General features: G+C 45.9%; 1 protein-coding gene across 3 annotated transcripts in view; it reads right to left on the bottom strand.

Annotated features, from left to right (window-relative positions):
* The window catches only part of CC2D1B (coiled-coil and C2 domain containing 1B), a 710809-nt gene that overhangs the window by 545352 nt on the left and 143567 nt on the right, over nt 1-21890 (bottom strand). For all 3 annotated transcript variants that reach the window (XM_078670637.1, XM_078670630.1, XM_078670646.1), the window contains one exon: nt 18052-18176. In XM_078670637.1, the coding sequence (XP_078526763.1) occupies nt 18052-18176 (125 nt within the window). The remainder of the gene's footprint in view (nt 1-18051; nt 18177-21890) is intronic.

The raw sequence follows: 21890 nt of genomic DNA, 5'->3' as shown, positions 1-21890 counted from the left end.
TTAGCCAGGAGTGACGAGCCCCTACACCTTCCCCACCTACCCCAGCTTGCTCTCTATAGTGGCATGACGGACTAATTTGGGTCTGGACACAACTATGGCTGTCCCTTGCCCTCTGAAGATTGTATCCCTTAATGTTAAGGGACTTAACTCTCCCAACAAACGGCAACAAACATGGCGCTACCTCTTACAACACAATCCAGACATTATCCTTCTTCAAGAAACCCACCTTTTAAAAGCAGATACTCCTCGCATGCCTCACCCTAAATACCCTCTCCAATTCTGGGCTACGGCACCCACCAAAACGGCTGGAATGGCAATCCTTTGTAGAGCTGGCATCAGGCAGGGGTAATCCAGGGTCTTCTGTAGCTTGGATGGCCGCTTCATCAGGGCTGGGGTATGGATTGGACAACGCCTCTTTACACTGTGTAATGAGTATGCGCCCAACCAGATGCAGGACTCCTATCTTTGAACGACCTTACGGGAACATGTGCCACAGGACGCTCCCTCGCTGATCTTAGCGTGGGGTGGGGGTCTTTAATATGGCGTGGGATCCTAAGATAGACCGAAGTGAAGCCTCCTCGCACGGAACAGGGGCCCTCAGAAGGCAAATAGTGGACCTTGGTTTGCTGGACTCCTGGCGCTACCACTCTCCTGAGACGCGTGATTTTTCGTAGTATTCGCAAGTCCATCGCTCGTACTCGCGCATTGACTATATTTTTATCTCCCACGCTTTGATTAGAGACATGCTTTCAGCCTCCATGCCCGCCATCTCGCTCTCTGATCATGCTCATGTTGAACTTCTCCTGCAGGATACGGCCGATTGTCCCTCCCATACTCCGCAATGGCGTCTGCCGCCGCACATCTTGCGGGACCCTGTAGATGTGGAAAGCATACGGACTGCTATTGACTCTCATTTCGTGATTAACACTATTCTTGAAACGCCCTTTCCAGTAGTGTGGGATGCCTTTAAGGCTACGATCCGCGGTCATATTACATCCTTGACAATTGCGCGGGCACGAGAGGCCCGTCTCTTGGAAGATAACCTCTCCAAGGATGTTAAAGACCTAGAGATAGGACCAGGAACACCCCACACTCGCGTGTAAACACCACCTTTCAAATCTTAGGGGACAACTCCGCTCCCTCCGCACCAATAAGGCTGAGAGAGCCCTACTAGTGTTAAAACAACGTCATTTTTCACAGGGGGCCCAAATACACTAGGCTGGTCCGAGCCGAGACGCGAGAGGCAGCGGATGGGGGACCTTGTTGCTGATAATACTGATGTGGCGGCGGACAGACCGGAGAATCGTTGAAAGCAGCTAGCGTGAAATTGTGGCGAGGTGTCTCTGGGAGGGGGGTGGAGGGACAGAAGGAGGGGTGGGGGGCCAGGGTGAGGGGGTCCCATTGCTCACCGGACTTCTGCTGGGGAGCCGAGACTCTAATAGGACTGTCCGGAAAATGGGAACCGGGCAAGTATTGACGACCCAGGCCGAGAAGGCCGGGAAGATAGATCAGCAAGATGGCAAGGCATAACACTACAGATAGGGTTGGGAGGGGTCGGAGGGGAGGTTGTGTGCCCCACTTTTCTACTTTTACTACCACATAGGGCGACAGGCACTCTGCAAGATACAGTATGGGCAGTTCAAAGCCCAGCGAGCAGGGAATCAAGGAGGGGGTTGGGAGGGGCATGTAATATTTTTTAGATTTGAATTGTTCACAGAATTGAGTTTTTCGACACCATCAAAGAGAGAAGCAGAGCTAGAGCGACTTCCAAAGACAAGAGTCAGGGGTTAGAGTCCTCAGTTGGAATGTAAATGGACTGGGGGATAAGATCAAACGCGGCATGGTCAGCCAGTTTATTAGAAGACACACCCCAGATGTAATCCTTCTATAGGAAACACACCTAGTCGGAAACAAATGTATGGCCTTGCAATACATTGTATTATATTGTCCTTGGGGAGGGTATAAACTGGTAGCACAAGCAAGATTTACCTCTGGGTCACAAGGGGTTGGCATACTAATCAAGAATTAATTCCCCTTCACAATACAGGCCACTTGGTCAGACACACGAGGTAGATATATTGGGGTCTCGGGCCAATTGGAAGGGAAGACAGCCACGTTTGTCTCAATTTACGTTCCGCCCGTCCTCCAGACAGACACATTCAAACACATGGGTAAAATGTTCTTATCATTTCCAATGGGCCTCCTGATAATGGGAGGAGACTTCAATGCAGTAATGTACGGTGAACTAGACCGATATCCACCACGTGGCATCAGACCCGCTCAGAGATGGCTGCCAGACTTTTTAGAATCAGTGGGGCTGGTGGCGGATGGCGGACACATAACCCAGAAAGGGCACAATACACCCACGTATCGGGCGCACATCGTAGTATTTCACGCATTGACTACATCCTTTTCCCGGCGGCACAGGCACACGCTATCAGAGAGATTCATCGCCTGGGGCGGGGCATCTCAGATCACTCTCCTGTCTGGATGAAAGTGGAGCTAGATCACACGAGCGTCGGAAGAGTGGCCCCCATTAACCCATGGTATTTGAAAGACCCGACCACCCGGAAGAACATTGCCAAGGCCACTGATAATTATTTTCAGGAAAATGAGGACACGGTCGATTCTGCCCAGACCCTATGGGAGGCATACAAAACAGTCATCCGGAGAGAAACGCTCTACCCGATTGCTGGGAAAAAGAAGGAAAGGCAGGCAGATCTAGAGAAGGCAGAGAAGGAAGTATTGAAGTCGGATGAAGAATTAGATCAAGCAGTAACCCCAAAAAACTTCACCTCCTGAAGTTGAGGCAGGATGAGTTTAATAGCATCGCCTGGGATAGAGCTAGGGCACAGAGTAGAGAGGTCCAGAGCAAGATATATGAACATGGCGATAAGGCAGGAAGGCTGACAGCATGGCTAGACAGAAGAGATTGGGCGTCGCGACTAGTACCCGAAACACAGGGAGGTGACTCCAGTCCCATAACGGACCCGCAGGCCATAGCAGATACGTTTGCAGACTATTAACGTACGGTGTATAGCACGGCCGGCGGGTTCTCTGAAGATGAGAAAAGCGAGCTGCTTAAAAACATTAGGCTACCCACACTCTCAGACGAAAATAGGAAGTATCTGGAATACCCACTAACGGATGATGAAGTGGCACAGGCAATCAGGGGAGTAAACTCAGGGAAGGCAACAGGGCCCAATGGCATCCCTATTGAACTACATAAGTTGAGGCCTAACAGGCGTGCCCCCTATATCCGCTCTATGTTGTCGGAGAGTAGAGATAAGGGAATGCTCCCGTATGATCAACGAGTGGCCAACATAGTTGTCATATATAAAGAAGGCAAACCCAGGACCAGATACGCATCCTACAGGCCAATATTGCTACTAAACGTGGAGCCTCAAGTCCTTGCGAAATTGTTGGCAACACGTCTGATTAAAGTCATCAACACTCTGGTTCACCCTGACCAATCGGGCTTCATGCCACATCGTAATATTGTTCGTGTATAAGGAGGGAGAGAGAGGACCAGCTAGCTAGTCCGTATCCCCAATTTATATAGACTTTAATCAAAAGGAGACTAGCTAAAGTTTGTGGGAGGTTAAACAAGATTTAGTATTAAAATCTAAGTGACTCAGTCTTGTTTTGTCAAGGGATAGTGACACCTAGTAGGTGTGCTCATGAAGCCCTCACCCACCAACCTAGTTGGTGGCATGCTTCATCATCGGGCCCACCCAGTGACACCAAGCGTGTCCCGGGTGTGCTACGACGCCTGATTACAGCGGAGCAGGTATGTCGCTGTGTGTGCGGTGAGGGGTGCTTTGTATGTGAATTTAAAACGGCTTGGCGTAGGTCCCAGTACCCGAAGGTGAATAAACTTTAATACCTGGGCCACCGTCAGCGGTTAAAAATAAGGCTGTGGGACGTTAGAGGCGAGTTACGACCTCCCACGTCCTTGATGGGTCAACATGTTTCAGCCAGTGCCTTATGAATATGCTGGCTTTCTTCAGGACAGATAAAAGGTGTGGATCCCCTCCCATGCTTATGACCCCTCTTTAAGGATAACCTCACAATGGCACACTGTCCAATTTATTTCGTTTTTTCTTATTTTCCCCACTGTTTTATCAAAACTGTATCAGGGCACAGATATTCCGATGCCTTTCTACAAGGTATAATGCCCCTCTGCATTACAAAACTGCAGAGATCGGTCTGCACAGGCGCGCTAGTACTTCGCGCATACACACTCTAATGCGCACGTGCGAAGACACTACCGTTCGCACATGCGCTCTGAGAGCGAGATCCACCGCGCAGGCGCACACGCTGGCCACAACCCTGCCGACATGCGCGCATAGTCGCGAGCACTCCTCACGCACCTGGGCATTATTACGACTCGGTAGCTCGAGTCTGTTTACCATTTCCCTAACCATACAGGTGCGCACAATTAGCCAATCGACTACAGTATAAAACCCAGCAGCACCGGCCATTACTTACCGGTTCTGCGAAGGAGGCACTACAGGTCCAAGGCAGGCTCTGGCCAGTAATCCTGTGAGTATGACGAACTACCATCTCTACTACGGGTAAGCGCTACTACTTTTCTCTCCCTACAGGTCTCCTAACCCCAGTGGCAAAACCTTTTCTTTCCTCATAGGACCAACCCCTTTGCCACTTCAAAAACCTTGAAGCAAAACTCCTTAAAACTAGCGTAAGAAAGTATTCCTGCGCCTTCTTCTTTTTTCATTACCACTGCTTTCACTAATTGCTGTGAACACCGTCTTTTTAGTCACCCCACCAACGAAATTCAAGTGCGATCCTCACAATAATGGTACCACCAGTATCATTACACCCTAGCCGCTTATAGCCTGCACCCTCAACGCTATAAAGTGGGCAGTTATGAGTATGTATGCAATACTTTCTAGTGACTCTTTTTCCCATGTCTGTTTTGTCCTTGTCCTTACATGTTACATGTACAGGTGTTCTTGAGAAGGGAATCCCCCTCTCACACATAGATACACTTTAGGGTGTGTAGACACATAGTCTGTATCACACATCCACTAGTTTTAATTGCACACACCTTTTATCTGTCCTGAAGAAAGCCAGCATATTCATAAGGCACTGGCTGAAACATGTTGACCCATCAAGGACGTGGGAGGTCGTAACTCGCCTCTAACGTCCCACAGCCTTATTTTTAACCGCTGACGGTGGCCCAGGTATTAAAGTTTATTCACCTTCGGGTACTGGGACCTCCGCCAAGCCGTTTTAAATTCACATACAAAGCACCCCTCACCGCACACACAGCGACATACCTGCTCCGCTGTAATCAGGCGCCGTAGCACACCCGGGACACGCTAGGTGTCACTGGGTGGGCCCGATGATGAAGCATGCCACCAACTAGGTTGGTGGGTGAGGGCTTCATGAGCACACCTACTAGGTGTCACTATCCCTTGACAAAACAAGACTGAGTCACTTAGATTTTAATACTAAATCTTGTTTAACCTCCCTCAAACTTTAGCTAGTCTCCTTTTGATTAAAGTCTACATCGTAATATTGCCCTTAACCTGCGCCGACTACATGGAGTACTCGGCAGAGCACCCACCATACTGGAACCGGCTGCTCTAGTATCGTTAGATGCCACCATGGCATTTGATATGGTTGAGCGGCCCTATTTATTTGCGGTTTTGAATAAACTAGGGTTTGGCCCGGAATTCACGAGCTGGATTGGTCTCCTGTACTCCAGCCCGATGGCCCGAGCGGTAGTGAACAACCACAAATCCCCAGACTTCCAGCTGAGCAGGGGTACACGCCAGAGCTGCCCCCTGTATCCGCTTCTCTTTGCGCTGGCACTGGAACCACTAGAGGCCTGGAACAGGCAAGACCGAGTAATCCATGGAATGCGGTGGTCCTTGGACTGGGAGGACAAGATATCCTTATATGAGGATGACATTCTCCTCTACATAACTTCTCCGAGAACATCATTGATTGGTCTCATCGACATACTGGCAATATTCGGGAAACATTCTGGATTCAAAGTAAACTGGTCCAAGTCAGTAGTTTACGTCCTTCAAGGTGTCCCGCCCATCGTACCGCAAAGCTGCCCGGTCCAGATTAAGCCTGAAGGCTTCCGATACCTCGGCATCTATGTGACGCGGCATCTATGTGACGCTGGATTCAAAGTTCCGCTTTTCCCATAATCTAGATCCGCCCAAACAGAGGCTTAAGAGCGATGTCGCACACTGGAGGTCCCTTCCCCTTTCTAGGTTAGGCAGGGCGGTCTTTTTCAAAATGATGGCCCTGCCTCGTTTTTTGTATGCTCTTCCAAACACGATGGATCCTGTCCCGGCATCCTACTTTAAAGAAATAGAGTCTCCAAAAGTCACTTCTCTGGGACGTCAAGCCCCGCATTGTGTTTTTCAAGGTAACTCTTAACTGGTACAATGGGGGCATTAGTCTTCCCGACCTAAAGAAATATTATTGGGCATCGCAACTCGCGGCTATCAACCACTGGACCTATGGCTGCCCAGATGATCCCAGATACACCATGGATAGATGGTTGCTCCCAGGGGGAGATTACAGCAGAGCATTATATGCCCAACCCCGTAGATTCCCACTAACTGGACCTACAGCACACTCCATCCAAATGTAGCATGCGGCCAACAAACACATGAAATGGGACAATAAGCTCACTCTGGCTACTCCACTGTGCTGTTCTGAGAAATTGGGGAGCCTCTGGAAATCCAAGGGCTTTGATAAATGGGACCTCATTGGGATCTCACGAATCAAAGATGTCTGGTGGGAGGGGACAGTTCTTCCTTTCACTTCACTTAAAGAACAGTACAGCTTGGCAGACACGGAGTATTAACGATACCTCCAAATCCGACATGCATTGCTCACTCAGATACCAAGTAACACAACACTCCCAGAAGCCTCCCCCTGGAGAATAGAGTGCTAGATGGGCACCTCCCGGAAAAGACCATTTCTCTCATCTATAGGAAACTAATCAATAACATGGCAGATCCACTACAGGCCCTCAGGGAGAAATAGAACAGTGATGGCTTAGAACTTGATGATGAGGACTGGCAAGAGACGATCTCTTCCCCGCGGGAAGTTGCAAGCCAGGCCAGGCTGAGATTAGTGCAACTCAAAATATTACACAGGACTTATGTCACAGGGCCTTGCCTGGTCCAGATGGGAAAGGCAGAGAGTGTAGAAGAGGGTGTGGGGAAATAGGAATGTTCATTCACATCTTATGGAACTGCATGCAGATACAATCATATTGGAAGGATATCCACCACACACTGCGGGAAGTACTGGGGGTAGACATGCAGCCAGAGGCTCATAGGTGTATACTGAATGTCTGGGAGCCTACTGATCTGAACCCGTACACTACACAATGGGCAACGTTAGAAAACATGATAGCAACAAAAAGGAGTATTGAACAGCAGTGGGGAGCAAGCCAGCCGCCCCAATTGAGGAGGTGGGAAGAGGACCTAGACTCGTGCATGTATAGAGAATAGTCAGTCTACATGGCCAGAGGGTGCCCTGGGAAATAGAGAAGGGTGTGGGGAGCGTGCAATCGCTACAGAGGTGACATCTGTCTCCCACCTTGTGGACAGATCAACACAAACTCTTGAAACCCCATGATTTAACCAGTATGATAGCTGTGACCTATATTGAAATGTTAATGATGGTAATAAGAAACAATGAAGTTGCTTGCTTGTAATCAATGAATGTGATTTTTGTCTAAACTGTTTAATAAAAAGAAATATTTAAAAAACGCCATTTTGAGGGGGGGGGGACAATGTGGGCAGATTGTTGGCGAAACGTCGGTGAGCGCGCGCCGTGAAGGCCCACATAGCTAACATCCAGCTCCCTGATGGAGAGCGGGTCACCATGGAAAGGGCCAAGCACGAGGCCTTCCGGACCTATTGCTCAGCCCTATACATGGCAGACGAGCGGGCCCAAGACCAGATCAACGTTATCCTAGACCAATGCCCCCGGATCCCTCTTCACCCCCATCACGCCAAACAGCGGGAGGAACTCCTCATGGCGGAGAAACTGGTAGCAGCACTAAAAGACCTCCCTCTCGCAAAGTCACCGGGCCCGGATGGCCTTCTGTTGGCCTTCGATCGCCAGTTCCTAACACAAGTCCAGCCCTATCTCCTGCGGCTATTCAACTCTTTCTCCAACACGGAGGGGCCAACGCCCTCCAATGGCATGGCAGATATAGCCCTTATTCCTAATCCGGGGAAGCATCCCACGTTATGCGCATCCTTCCGTCCCATAGCCCTCCTGAACACGGATCTTATATTATATACCAAAATGCTGGCCAAGCACCTGGATCCCCACATGCCTGACCTTGCAGAACCGGACCAGGTTGGCTTCTTTCGAAATTGACACAGAGCGGACAACGTACGTAGAATTGCACATCTTGTGGGGAAGGTACAGCACTAGAACATACCGGTGTGCCTCTTATCGTTAGACGCAGAGAAAGCGTTTGACGGGTTGACTGGTCCTTCCTCCGGGCAGTGCGCCAGAAAATCGGGTTGGGCCGGAACATGATAGCTAGGATCATGGCCCCTTATCTCTCCCCCCAGGCCCGGGTGTAGGTCAATGGGCAGCTCACGGACCCTATCTCCATTATCAGGGGCACGCAACAAGGCTGCTCCCTGTCCCCTATTTTGTATGCCCTCGTGGTAGAACCTCTGGCCGTGATGATTAGGCAAGCTGGGGACATACATGGCCTCTTCCTCGGGGGTCGGCAGAACAAAGTGGCGCTCTTTGCGGACGACCTCTTCCTTACACTGTCTCGCCCGCATATATCCTTCCCGGCGCTCCACTCCTTGCTGCAGTCCTATGAGCGGGCCTCTGGTCTTAAAATTAATCATGGGAAATCTTGGGCCCTGAATCTTACAATACCTGAAGAGGAGATACCGGCCTTGCGGGCACTAGCCCCCTATCAGTGGGCCACCGACTACATTCGATATTTAGGGCTTCAGCTGACTCCTTCTCTCGACACGTGGACCCAAACAAATTGGCTGGAGTGCAGGAAGGCTGTTCTGGAGGATCTTAGGGTTTGGAAATGCCTGACCCTTTCCTGGCTGGGCCACCTCAACGCTATTAAAATGTCAATACTCCCAAAAATACTGTATTTGTTTCAATGCCTCCCCACCCCCATTCCGCAACATCAGATCTTGAGCCTTCAGGGGGATCTCACAAGTTTCATATGGGGCGGGCGTAGACCACGATTCTCCCACAAAGTTTTCATGCTCCCGCGGGACAGAGGAGAAATTGTGTGTACAAACCTAGTAGTGGCTGGGTAAGTCTTGCGCAACAACAACTGCTGTAATATTCTCAAAATAAAGCGGCTCAAGGGAACAGGGGGAAACGGCCACCAGCGCCCCCAAAAGGGAGAACTCCTCTGAGACCAGGGAGTTCAATTAACAAAGATAAATTGTCCCCGAGCACATAGATACAAATTCTTAGATTGTCCCAAGAGAAAAGATAACCACAATCAAAAATTATTCTTTCAAAGTTCATCAAATCAAGTTCCTTTAATTTTCATTTCATTTTCTATAGAAAACAAACCCCTTCTGACGGCGTGAGGAGCACTCTCCTTGATCTTAATTATATTTTACTCTACATGAAGAACTCTGAGATAGAAAATGGATTGAGTTCTCAGTAATATTTGAGGAACTAATATCGTCTGGAATTTGTTTACCTGACTTCATATTTGGACTGTATCTTTTGCCCTGAAGAAGTCATTTGGGTAATTGTACCCTCTGACGAAACACGTGTTGGCATTGGTCCTTGATGCATTGGCTACATTTCTATGTCAATTTGAAGGAGATTATGAAGAATTTTGTTGATATATGAAGAGAAAAGAAATGAAAATTAAAGGAACTTGATTTGATGAACTTTGAAAGAATAATTTTTGATTGTGGTTATCTTTTCTCTTGGGACAATCTAAGAATTTGTATCTATGTGCTCGGGGACAATTTATCTTTGAGAAATTGTGTGCCCCAACCTTCTGGAATATTATTGGGCCTCCCACCATCGCGTAGTTTCGGAATGGACAACTGAGAGTGAAAAGATCTGGTTCCATATGGACAGGGCGGTAACCGGATGGACCATCTGGGACCTTTCCTGGCTCCATCAGTCCAAGCGCTCTCACAGAGCTTATATCGCCGTGCCCACAAAGACGGTGCTGGATATATGGGACAAAGTGGCCATAAGCAAGGGTCTCATGACCTTACCCTCCCCCCACACTCCCATGGCCCGTAAACCGCAGGCTTTTTCAAAATGGCTGACAGGTGGATGCAGAACGATCTGCGATATGTAAGATGGAGGCACGCTCAAAACGTTTGCTCAATGCAGAGAGGAGTTCCGCCTTCCCGCGGGGGCTGGGATCCAGTATGGACAGCTGCGCCATTGGTTATCCTCGCCCGAGATGCAGCAGGCGGCCACTCGTCCATTCACCCCCCCTTTGAGCGATTGGTCCGCTCCTTTGATGAATCAAAGGGCCTCATCTCCCGGACGTACCAGATTTTACAGCAGCCCCCGCTAGTAACCATTCACCCATATCAGCGCCAATGGCAATTGACATCCCCCACTGAAATCACGCCTGTGCAGTGGAGTCGCCTGTGGCGGGGCATACCAAAGGTCTATCGCAGTATATCACAACGAGAAACAGCATCTAAGGTCATGACACAGTGGTACTACACACCTTCTCGATTGCACAGGATGTTCCCCACATCCTCCCCAATGTGCTGGAGATGTTCGAATGCTTCTGCTTCATTCTCATTTGGTGGGCATGTCCTTTACTGACACTGTTCTGGAAGGAACTTCTCAGTCATATCAAGGAGGTACTGGGCTTTCCCCTGCCTGAGTCCACAGCCACTATCCTTTAGGCCTTAAGCCTGACAACTTAAAAGTAGTGACTGGTACATAGCTCTTCATATGCTTGGAGCCGCTAAGCAACTTATAGCGTTATAGTGGAAGAAAACTGAGACACCCCCAATTGTTGCCTGCTTTGTGCGCCTATGGCACGTAGTGACTATGGAACTTTTAACAGCACGATTGCAGTCCGGAGACACCGGTTTTACCACAATCTGGAATCCATTAGTTACACATCTCTGTAAAGTAAAGCATGCACGTCTCCTACCCCCGAAAACGCCGGGCCTTACTCCTATTTGAGGACGCTGTAATCCCGACTGACCTCAACAGACTGATCACACAGACATAATGGCTTTGCTAACAGTTCTGCATGACCCGTGTACCGACTCCTGGCCCGAATAGTACACGACACGGGCTCCCCTTGCTCTCCCCCCGCTCGCCCACACACTCCCCAACATCGTCGCTTCAACATAGCTCCCCTGATCCAGGGACCCTTCTCACTCTTAATCTTCTTACCCCTCTATAGCCACCTGTTTGTCTGCTCTTCACTACCTTCTTTCTGTAGGCCTCTTACCAACACTTTCTGTCCCTCTGTCTGTTATAGTATTGTACTTGTTCACTGAAGGTCTTGAATCTCACCCACGATTATATATTACTATTACGTTTTGAGTATCACGCGGCCGGCCCAACAAGGGTTGTAGGTGACATGCTGTGTTTAAAATGTTCAGTTAAGCCTCCCCGAAACCCCTCGAGGCTCTTTGAATTGCGCAGCCAGCCCTGCGTAGGGTTGTGGGCCTGGTGCTGTGTATACCTGGACCCTCTCTTTGTTCTTTATATGGAAAATAAAAACAGATTTACACAAAAAAAAACAATCCTTCCAGATGTTGACTCTACAAGAAGTCCTCCAACTCCTCTCTGCGGGGGATCACATTACCACCCTCGACCTCCAAGACTCTTACTTTCATGTCCCAATTTTACCCAGACACAGAAAGCTCTTGAGGTTCAGAGTAGCTGGTAGGGAATTCCTGTTCAAAGTCCTTCCCTTCGGACTACGTTCCGTGCCCAGTGTCTGCACCAAAGTTTTGGCACCGGTGGCTGCACACCTTCGACTAGAAGGAATCCAAATTTTTCCTTATTTAGACTGCCTTATCAAGGCGAATTCTTACACAGTCGCAAACATCCATACTCAAATGCCCGTCACTTTTCCAGTCTCAGGGTCTCTCCATCAATCTGGACAAGTCTCAACTCATCCCATCACAAACAAGAACGTTCTCAGGAGCCACCATAGACACTCATTCCTAGTGGAGGCTTCAAGTTTTCTCATCACCATGGACGCCTCCCTCGATGGGTGGGGAACACACCTTCAAGGACTAACAGGCAACAGCAAATGGGATGCTCAACAAAAGACTTGGCATATCAGTTCAGTTCATAAGCTTTTATTCGATTTGTCAAACAAATCATACAAGCAGCAAATTAAAAAAGAACAAACATTTCCTAAAAATTCAATAAGATCAAGATGCTCGATAAAAGCTAGATTCATTTAAAACATACAACTATATAAACAAATATACAAATATACAGACATGAGTCCAAAATTGAGACATGGCTCAATCAAATATATCATATAACTATGGACATCCTGGCAGCTGTACATTTTAACGGTAATACAAAACTATTTGTCGCTCGATGAAAACTGAATTCATTTAGGAATCATGCAGCTGTATGGACAAATATACAAATATACAGACAGGGATCCAAAATTAGATCATGGCTCGATTAGATGTATCAGATAATTATGGCCTTCCTGGCAGCTGTACATTTTAGTATATATGAAGCTACAAAAAAGCAAATGTCCAGATCCTTCAAAGAATGTAGTAGCTGTAGAGCAGTCTTCGTGGAGCGAACATTATTTTTTAAAAAGATGGGCTTTAAATATGTTACCCTAAGGGAATGATAAAATTTACAAAACAGTAAAAAGTGACAACTACTCTGACGTGAGATGTTATCACAGGGGCATACAGTAACGGATCTGACTTTCATGACGGGAAATGCAACAAGATGGTGTACGATACCCAACCTTAAGCGTGTTAAGACAAACCGGTGAGAATTGCGGGTAACACCAGAGAGGTAAGGTTGGAAACCCAAAGTTAGGTTGCAATCCCGATAAAGCGTCACAGATTGTGTCGTTCCCGACACCCTTTCACGGTACTCCTTTTTATAGTTTAGAAACCTTTGTTTTATGACATTTTTGGGGATAGAAACAACAGATTTAGGGTCAAGAAATATGTCGAGCTGAAAAAGAAGGTGGAACCAGCATTGTATATATTTAAGCCATGTAATACGCGAGGAATGGTCCAACCTAAGACAGTCGAGGATGATCTCCTGGGTAAATAAAGTTTCAGTCTTGGCCCAGATCGAACGCCATAACATCAGAGGGCGTAAAGCTGCTAAGTCCGATATGAGTTCGATACCAACTTCTTTGTGGATCAGTTCAACTGATGCTGAGGGTGGGACACATAGCAGTTTTCTAATAAACTTGTTTTCGTCTCTTTGTACAGATGGGCCAACACAGTGGCCCCACACCCCCGCACCATACAGCGCTGAAGTCACACATTTAACATTGTAAATATTCAACATATCTCTAATACTTCGCACCCCTAATTTAGATGCGAATCTGAAGATACTGTTGGTGCACCTCATCATTTTAAGACTGATATTATCAAACTCAGATTGCCATGTACCATTGTTTGCATAAGTAATTCCTAAATAGCAAAAGGTTTTGACCTGTGACACTTTAACCTTTTCCATAAAGAAACAAGGATTTACTTTCTTGGTTTTCATCCCATAAGACATAACAAAGGTTTTGGTTTTATTTACAAGTAGTTTCCTGCTTTGGATGAACAACATAAATCTATCAATAAGGCGCTGCAGACCAATCTGTGTGCGGGATAGTAACACCGCGTCGTCCGCATACAATAATATAGGGACCGACTTCCCTCCTACCAATGGTGCATCTGCAGGGGTCTGGCACAAAATAGAGTCAATTCGGTTAATAAAAAAATAAAATAAAAGGGGAGCCAGTACACATCCCTGACGGATGCCTCTTGAAACTTTAAAAGGGGGGGTACATTCGCCTAAGGGACCGTAGCGTACCTTACATGATAGTCTTTCGTAAACTCTGGCCAGGAAGTGAACAATCTCCTTGGGTGCTCCTGACTCTAACAGAACCTGCCATAATATAGAGTGGTCCACCAAGTCGAACGCACTACTCAGGTCCGCAAAACAAAGAAATGGGCTACCTTTTTTGACTACCGTGTATTTGTTTATTAGGAGGTCTAAATTGACACACTGTTCTAATGTCCCCATGCCTTTCCTAAAACCGTATTGTACTTTGGTTAAAATATCATTATCATTTGCCCAGGTTTCCAATCTTTCCAGCATAATGCGACTCATTACCTTGACTGAAGCATCCAGTAATGAGATGGGGCGATAATTACGCGCCTCAGATTTACTGCCTTTCTTAAATAAGGGTATAATAATCGACTGACCCTAAGAGGGTGGAAAACACCCCTCTGCTGCTTCATTGAAAGCCCTCGTTAGAATGGGTGCCCACAAATTCATTTCGAATCTAAGTAGATCTACAGGTACTCCATCAGGGTCTGGGGCCTTCCCTCCTTTACTATGTAACAGGCCTTCATAAACCTCATCCAGGCTTATTCCCAGTGGTAGTGGCTGCCAAGCGGATATTTCGTGGGTTGAAGCTTCTAAAGGCTTCTGTTCAGGATTGAAGATGTTTGAGTAGTGTTCTACCCACGCGTTACAAGTAACATAAGATGTTAATTCTGGGATGCCCTCTGTATTCAAAAAGGGACTGTTGATAGTCTCCCAGTAGAGTTTACTATTTTGTGTTTCTGCCGCTAGGTTTAGATTATGCCATGCTTCTTCTTGTAGGGCCTTTTTCCTGTTGCAAAGGGCCACCTTGTAATTAACACGCAGTGTTTTGATGTTAATTTTGTTGCGTGGTTTGTTACTTAGTGCCTTTTTGAGTGCGTGGAGGGACTGCGTGCAGTTGTTATCAAACCAGCCCAACCTAGTAGTTCTGGTCTTGGGTTGTTTCTTAGTGAATATTCCTTCTATGATAGTATTTATCTTGATAAAGCTTGAGAGCAGAGTTGCATGGTTCGGGGCTTCTCCAAGGCAGGAGGTGATCTCGTTTCTACATAGCTCTACTACCTCCTTGTGTTTTTTTGCTGGGTCGATTCCGGCCCATTTAATCCTTGGGCCGTTCGGTCTCGTAGAGGCTATGTCCATGGAACAAAATTCCTTGGTGGGTGTCTTTGCTCCCCAACCCAGCAGGGTCAGCGTGATGCTATTATGATCGCTAAGGACCCCTTCTCTGACCCACAGGTTGGTGTATTCACTAAGATTGGACAACAGAATGTGGTCGATATTGGTGTTGGCATTCCTACCTGTGAAAGTAGGACAAGTACAGTTGGACTTGTTTTTATTGCAGCTAAGCAGATCTAAGTCAAATTTAGCTAACAGGCCGTTTAGTAACGTGCCATAGTTACAGTGTGGAAAATGCAAACAGTCCGAGCTGTCTGCCAGATTACTATTGCCCATCTCTTTCCTAAAACGACAAGGATTACCCATTGCTAAAGGGCAGGGCTGGATATTGAAGTCGCCTACCCATAGGATTACTGCCATTCTACCTGAGGATCCGAGCGCTCTTTTGATTTCACTTTCCAGCGGGAATAGGATATTTCCCCTGGAAGCATCAAAGTTGTTATTATAAAAGTTAACTAGGATTAGGTCTTTGCCTTGATTAGATTCCAACCGCAGTACCTGACTGTGTGTTCCTACACTAGAGTATCTTTTAGTTTTAAAATTAGTAAGGTTGTTGGAAATTAATAACAATAGGCCACCCTTGGCTCTACCTGATGAAGAACTGGTAGCATCCAGACAGTACGATGTATAGCCTTCTACATAAATGGGTTCTTGACTCCATGTTTCCTGGAGACATATAAAATCGTGGCCCGCCCCAGTAAACTCCTCCCAAAAAGGGGTATTCAGTTTACCTGAGATGCCAGCTATGTTCCAGGTAATTATTGTATACCCCGCAGCCGTCACTACAGTCAGAGTAGCGCTATCTCGTTGTGAGACTGGCATAATATCTGGGACAGCCTTCCCAGCCCCTAAGGGCACTACAGATAACTCCAGTTTATCTACCAGTGAATCCTCTTCGATAACGAGAATCCTCCCTGGGGACGGGAAACCATCTGACTGTATGCTGTTGCTGGGATCATTAAGTAAAGATGGTACAGTGGAGACCGAGACATACTCTATCTTCTCATCTAGTCCTATAGCCCCCTGGGACTGGTCATTACTGTATGGGATGGCCGGCGGTCAATCGACCATTTCCAAACAGTCAAATCTGTTGCTAACAGGTACCCCTCTCCATCCCCCCATCAAGTGGTGATCTCTACTGGGCTGCCACGGCCGATGTACCCACTCTCTACTTCTATTCCTCTGTGAGAACATTCTGGAGGATGCTGTCGCCTGATTGGCTGGAGTTTGGACTATATATAATGACTTGGACAAGTCATGAAAGTGGAAGATTTTTTCCTATTAACTTCTAGCTATTTTAATTCCTGGTTCTAATTTACCTATGTTATGGCTATTTCATGCACATTTATTGCTATTTATTGCTATTTTTATGTACCGTGGGACTCCCACTCCGACGACGGGGAATGATTCAAGCATGTGAATCTATGAAAGATACCCCAATACTGGAGAATATGAGATCCTGATGTGATCAGTTGGCGTTTCATCTTCTAAACAATTACATTTACGTTGTGATTCCAGTAAACATTTATTTTTCCTCAGCACTCAAAAAGTTTAGTTCAACGAACAACATGCTCTTATCTGACCTACAGTGGGACTTGTTGTATTAACATTCTAAAAACAAATATGCAACGTAAGGCCACTCCTGCCACACAAGACCCTGTCACCTATAACACAACAAATAGTGAAATTAGGCATTGTACGCTCGTAAACTCTGTCAACTATCTGGCAAAGTAATGTGGCATTTTTCAAACCTCTTTGCCCAGAATGTTAATGTTGGAAACCCAAACTTGGAAAAGATGGGATTGTGTTGCTCAGTGAACACAGATTTTTTTTTTTAACTGCACATCTCAGGGCTGTCAAGCAAGGGAAGCAATTGCAGAAAAAAATGTGTCCCAAGGTTGTCTTTGAACAGCTTTTACAATTGAGAAGCGTGTATTAATAACATTTGTGTTCAGTCTTTTAGTGCCAAATTACAACTGTAAAACAAGTCACCCATGACCATTTCAAAACAAATATATACAGTTGCTATATATACTTGATTTATTTGTCCAAACAGTAACTTTCTCATTGGGCCACAAATCCACTCACAACACATATGCGATAAATGAAAGAATCTTTAGGCGCTTGCTTAAAAAAGGTTTTGAAAAAAAAGTCACTTTCTTCTCTTCCGTTAAAAATCTTTCCAAACAGATCATTATGAAGTGCCCATCAACACCAAGATCAAGCTCCATACCAACAAGGTGTGTTTCAGGCGAAACATCCTGAGGATTTCACTAAAGAAAAGTTAATAAAACATAGCACAGTATTTTGGCCAATATAAATAAACAAACACCTAACAAACAGATTAATTGAAACAACATTAATTTGTCATCTAAACTCATTAACCAATCACCTTTCAAAACAGTTGTCTCTGTAAGTGCCCAATCTGTGGTCGTAAATCTACAATTTCAAACTTTTACTCAAATAGTAATCAGATCAATAATTAATATATTAAGAATAAGGGAAACCGTTTGTTTACCTTGCAGTTGCAGTTCTCAGTCTATTTTAATCTCCATCTACTGGCCTTTTAAGCAAAGCAGTATCCAGATGATAGACACTTCATAATTAACTGATTGGAAAGATGGTTAACGGAAGAATGTAAAGTCAAGCTTTTCATGCGAGTGGATTTTTGAGCCAATGAGAAAGTTGGTGCCTGGATCACTACCCTCAACCGCTGGCATTATTAATAATTAATTTCCAACTGCAGAGTGAATGGGTGATACACAAACAAGAGGAGTGTGTTTATTTCCTTTATTCTTTCAGAATACTACATACCTTGCCAGTCTTCATATACTCTTTAGCCTTTTCAATGTTCCCTTGTTGCTTAGCTTTCAGTGCGGCCATCTTATATTCCTTCTGTCTAGCAACCAGAAGAGCTCTTGAATCTGTACTTCTGTCATCTACAAACAACAATAAAATCTGGTAACCTTTATACAAACGATCAACATGAAATAGACGCCTTGTGAAAGGTAGACCGGTCACATATGTTTCTAAATTCCACAAACACATCAAAGTGCCCACCAACTAAAAATTCTGACACAAAACAGAGGTCGTAAAATTGCTTTATTAGCTCAATCAAAATTGAATTTGGAAAAGGATGGAAAAGGATGGAAATTTGGAAAGTTTGTCTGTACATGAGTGCTCCCTATTTGGATACATGCAATAAACATCAGTCTTGATTGCAACTATGCAGATAATCAATGAAAAAGATACTGCTTTGGACATGCAGCTCTCGCTCTCTCTTTGTTGTGTCACTATGAATGCTGCTATCTGAGAAGAACTGGTATGATCTGTAGAGGATCACAAAGATAGTACCTTCAGTAGGAAAAAGTGCTCTTAAAGTTGCCATCATCTTCACCTTCTGACTTACTTCTCAGGTCTCTCCCTCTGGTCTCCGGTCGAGGGATAGGCCAATTCATCCTTGCTTTGCCTGCTGCCATTCACACACTAATCCATATTCTGAAAGACTGAGTGAGCACTCTATGTGCACTACTGACTGGCAACTAGCACTTAAGGGGTAAACGTGGGTCGTGACAGTCACAGGAAGGGATGCTCAGGGAGTCTTTGGTAAGGTTGAATTTGTAAGTGTCGGTCAGACTGCAAGTCCTAGGTCTGCAAAGGTTTTGTCACAAGACAGATATTTACCAACTACTTTAATTCTGTAGACATAACTCAAATCTAGAATTTGCAATATGAGGCCTTCTGTAATTCGGTCAAACTTTGAACTGACATGTAAAAGCACCGGGCACATTAATTGATGTAATCTACTGTCGCTAGTTGTTTCTGGAGCAGGTGTGAGACATGCAACGTTGCAATGATGTGTTATTTGCTGAACTATCACTTTACTGTAATGTAGAAAGCAGAGGTGACCACCAGTTTTATATTGCATACCCATAACAACATACATCTTACACAGACCAGGGTTAATAAATATTCAGGGAACATTATGTATGTTTTGTCCTTAAATATACTATCACTCACTCTACTGTGATGTGCAAAGCAGTGATGACGGTCACTTTTATATTGCATAACCTCAATGGCTTACATCTTAAACACACCAGGTTTAATAACTATTCTGGGAACATTATAGATGGTTTAGTCTATATTATTATTACATTTTTCATCCGGGTGGTGCCAGTTAAACAAACTGTGGTGTAGCAATCATTAAATCATTTTTGTTTTGTTCCCAAATTATGATAAACTGTTACAATTATTTCCAGATGCTTGGATCATTAACATTTGTGATCGGATACATTTCTCAGACTGGCTTGTAAACAGGATGTGCTGCACTATCCGGGGTTGAACATCTCAATCTACCCAGAGTTTACACGTACGTTGCAAGACTAGGCACAAGTTCTTAACCCTGAAACACACTATTTGCACTAAGTATGTTATACCCTACAAGAGACTATGTGTTGAGCCGGATGGGAAAGTACATATTTTTCTGTTCACATCTGAGGCCTTCAAGTCTTGTTGGAACATTTTTCAAAGTACACAAATCAAGTCAGCAAGACCGGAATGATCAAGAGGACGATAACCTTTCTCAGGCCCAGGGGGTTAGTGATGTGGAATAGATCACAACACAAAATTCCATCATCGTGCCCAATAAGATGACCCAGAAGTGTGCAAAATACATCACTATAACTAATATACAAGTACCCTCCAGATTGCAGAACAGTAGGAACATGATGGAACAATGCTTGAATCAAAAGCAGTTGCGTGCATAACACTTGTTGGCTTTTGGTTGATGGTCCCCTGATGCCTAAGGGTTTTATACACTTGTATGTTAGTGGGTTAGGCTGCTGTCAATCCATGCCCTGTGGCGTATATTGCAAACATGTTCTCCATTATTTTTAGGATTGGTATCGATTGGGAACCATGGCACAGGAAGTTGGGATAACCAGTTTAAGTAGTGGCGAGAGTCTGAGTAATCGGGATAATGCTGCAAACATATGAAGTGGCTAGGGGAATGCTCCCTCCCTTAACATTTATATTAGCTGTTGATGCAATTGCTAAACATCTTCAGGAGTGCCACATACATAGAGGCCCGACTTTCCCAGAGGGCATATACTCCTCTCCATGTACGCCATGCATAAACTTCTATTTGTCAGGGAGCCAGGTGTGAAACTGATGTAGCAGATGAGAGATATGAATGTTTGGGAGGTTACGCCACACATACAGAAACCTGTGTTAGATAACCTGGTTCGTTGGAATGACGATTCCATGAGTTATCTGGGGGTAATACCACAGTGAGACACTGGAGAACTCATCCTGCTAAACTATGTCCCAGCCGTTGAGAGACTAACACAACAGATTAACTCCTGGTTTCATCTACCAACGTCAATGGCGGGCCATAAAGCACTCATAAAGAAGATTGTCCTCTCCAGGTTTCTCTATCTTGTCATGAATGTCCCATTCCACTTAAAGTGTGGTCAGAAAAGCAACCTAGAATACAATGGTAAACTCTGGTTCCGACGTATGGGAGAGGCGGCATTGAAGTTCCTGATTTAGAAACCTTTTACCTCACAGCACAGGACCACTATTTTCACTACTGGCATCATTCTCATCAAGGAATCCCAAATCTGATCCTGGAGAGGACATAAAGTGAGGTAACAACATCAGTCTCTTTAGTTCCTTTGGGTCTACTCCAGATCAGTAGGGAGATTCGTAGAGTTGCCATGACCTGTTGGGTTGGGGGATGCATAGGAAAGAAAGTAGGATCTCCATTCCTGTACTCACCAGCAAATAACCCCACACAACCCCTAATGAGAGAGTGCACAATAATGGTTTCCCTTAGGAAGAATTTGAATTGAATTTGAAATTAAATTCGTAGAGCGCAACTAAACCCATAGGCATCAAGGCGCTTAAGGTGGTATAACTGTTTGACCAGATGAGGACTGGGAGCGGATTACAGGTAGGCTTCTTGAAAGAGCCAGGTCTTGAGTGCTTTGCGAAAAATGGCATGGGAAGCAAGGCCCTTAAGGTCCTCTGGGATGGTGTTCCAAAGTCTGGGGGCGAGAACTCGGAAAGCCCTTCCGCCCCATCTGACCTTGGATACTCGGGGGACAACAAGCAGATTTTTGTTGGAGGAGCGAAGAGCCCTACCGGGAACATAATGGGACACAAGTGACCGGATGCCTTCGGGCCCAATACCATTCAGGGCGCGGTGCGTAAGGCAGAGGGCCTTAAAATTTATCCTAGCCTGCATGGGGAGCCAGTGCAGGTTCTTCCTGATGGCCAAACCTGAAGAGTACTTCGGGGCATCCATGACAAACCGGGCCGCTGCATTTTGTACAATCTGAAGGCGTTGGACCAAGCCGTTGTTAATGCCTAGATATAGTGCATTGCAGTAGTCCAGCCTGAAGGCTATAAGAGCCACCGCGACCTGTTTGCGAGCTTCTAGGGAGAAGTAGTGGGTGATTTTTCTTAAAATCCTAAGGGCACCACAGCAGGTGGAAACTGTCCTGCTAACCTGTTTCTCAAGGGAACGAGTGGTGTCCAGGATAACACCCAGGTTACGGGCAGATGAGGATGGCGTGGGGCAAACGCCAAGGGCAGAGGGCCACTAGTCCATCGACCAGGTCTCATGTTTGGCTCCAAAAATGAGGACCTCG

Source organism: Lissotriton helveticus, chromosome 1_2, assembly GCF_964261635.1.
Source record: "Lissotriton helveticus chromosome 1_2, aLisHel1.1, whole genome shotgun sequence".
In the NCBI taxonomy this organism is placed as follows: domain Eukaryota; kingdom Metazoa; phylum Chordata; class Amphibia; order Caudata; family Salamandridae; genus Lissotriton; species Lissotriton helveticus.
The sequence above is the reverse complement of the archived record's forward strand: the minus strand, read 5'-3'. Positions and strand labels throughout refer to the sequence as shown.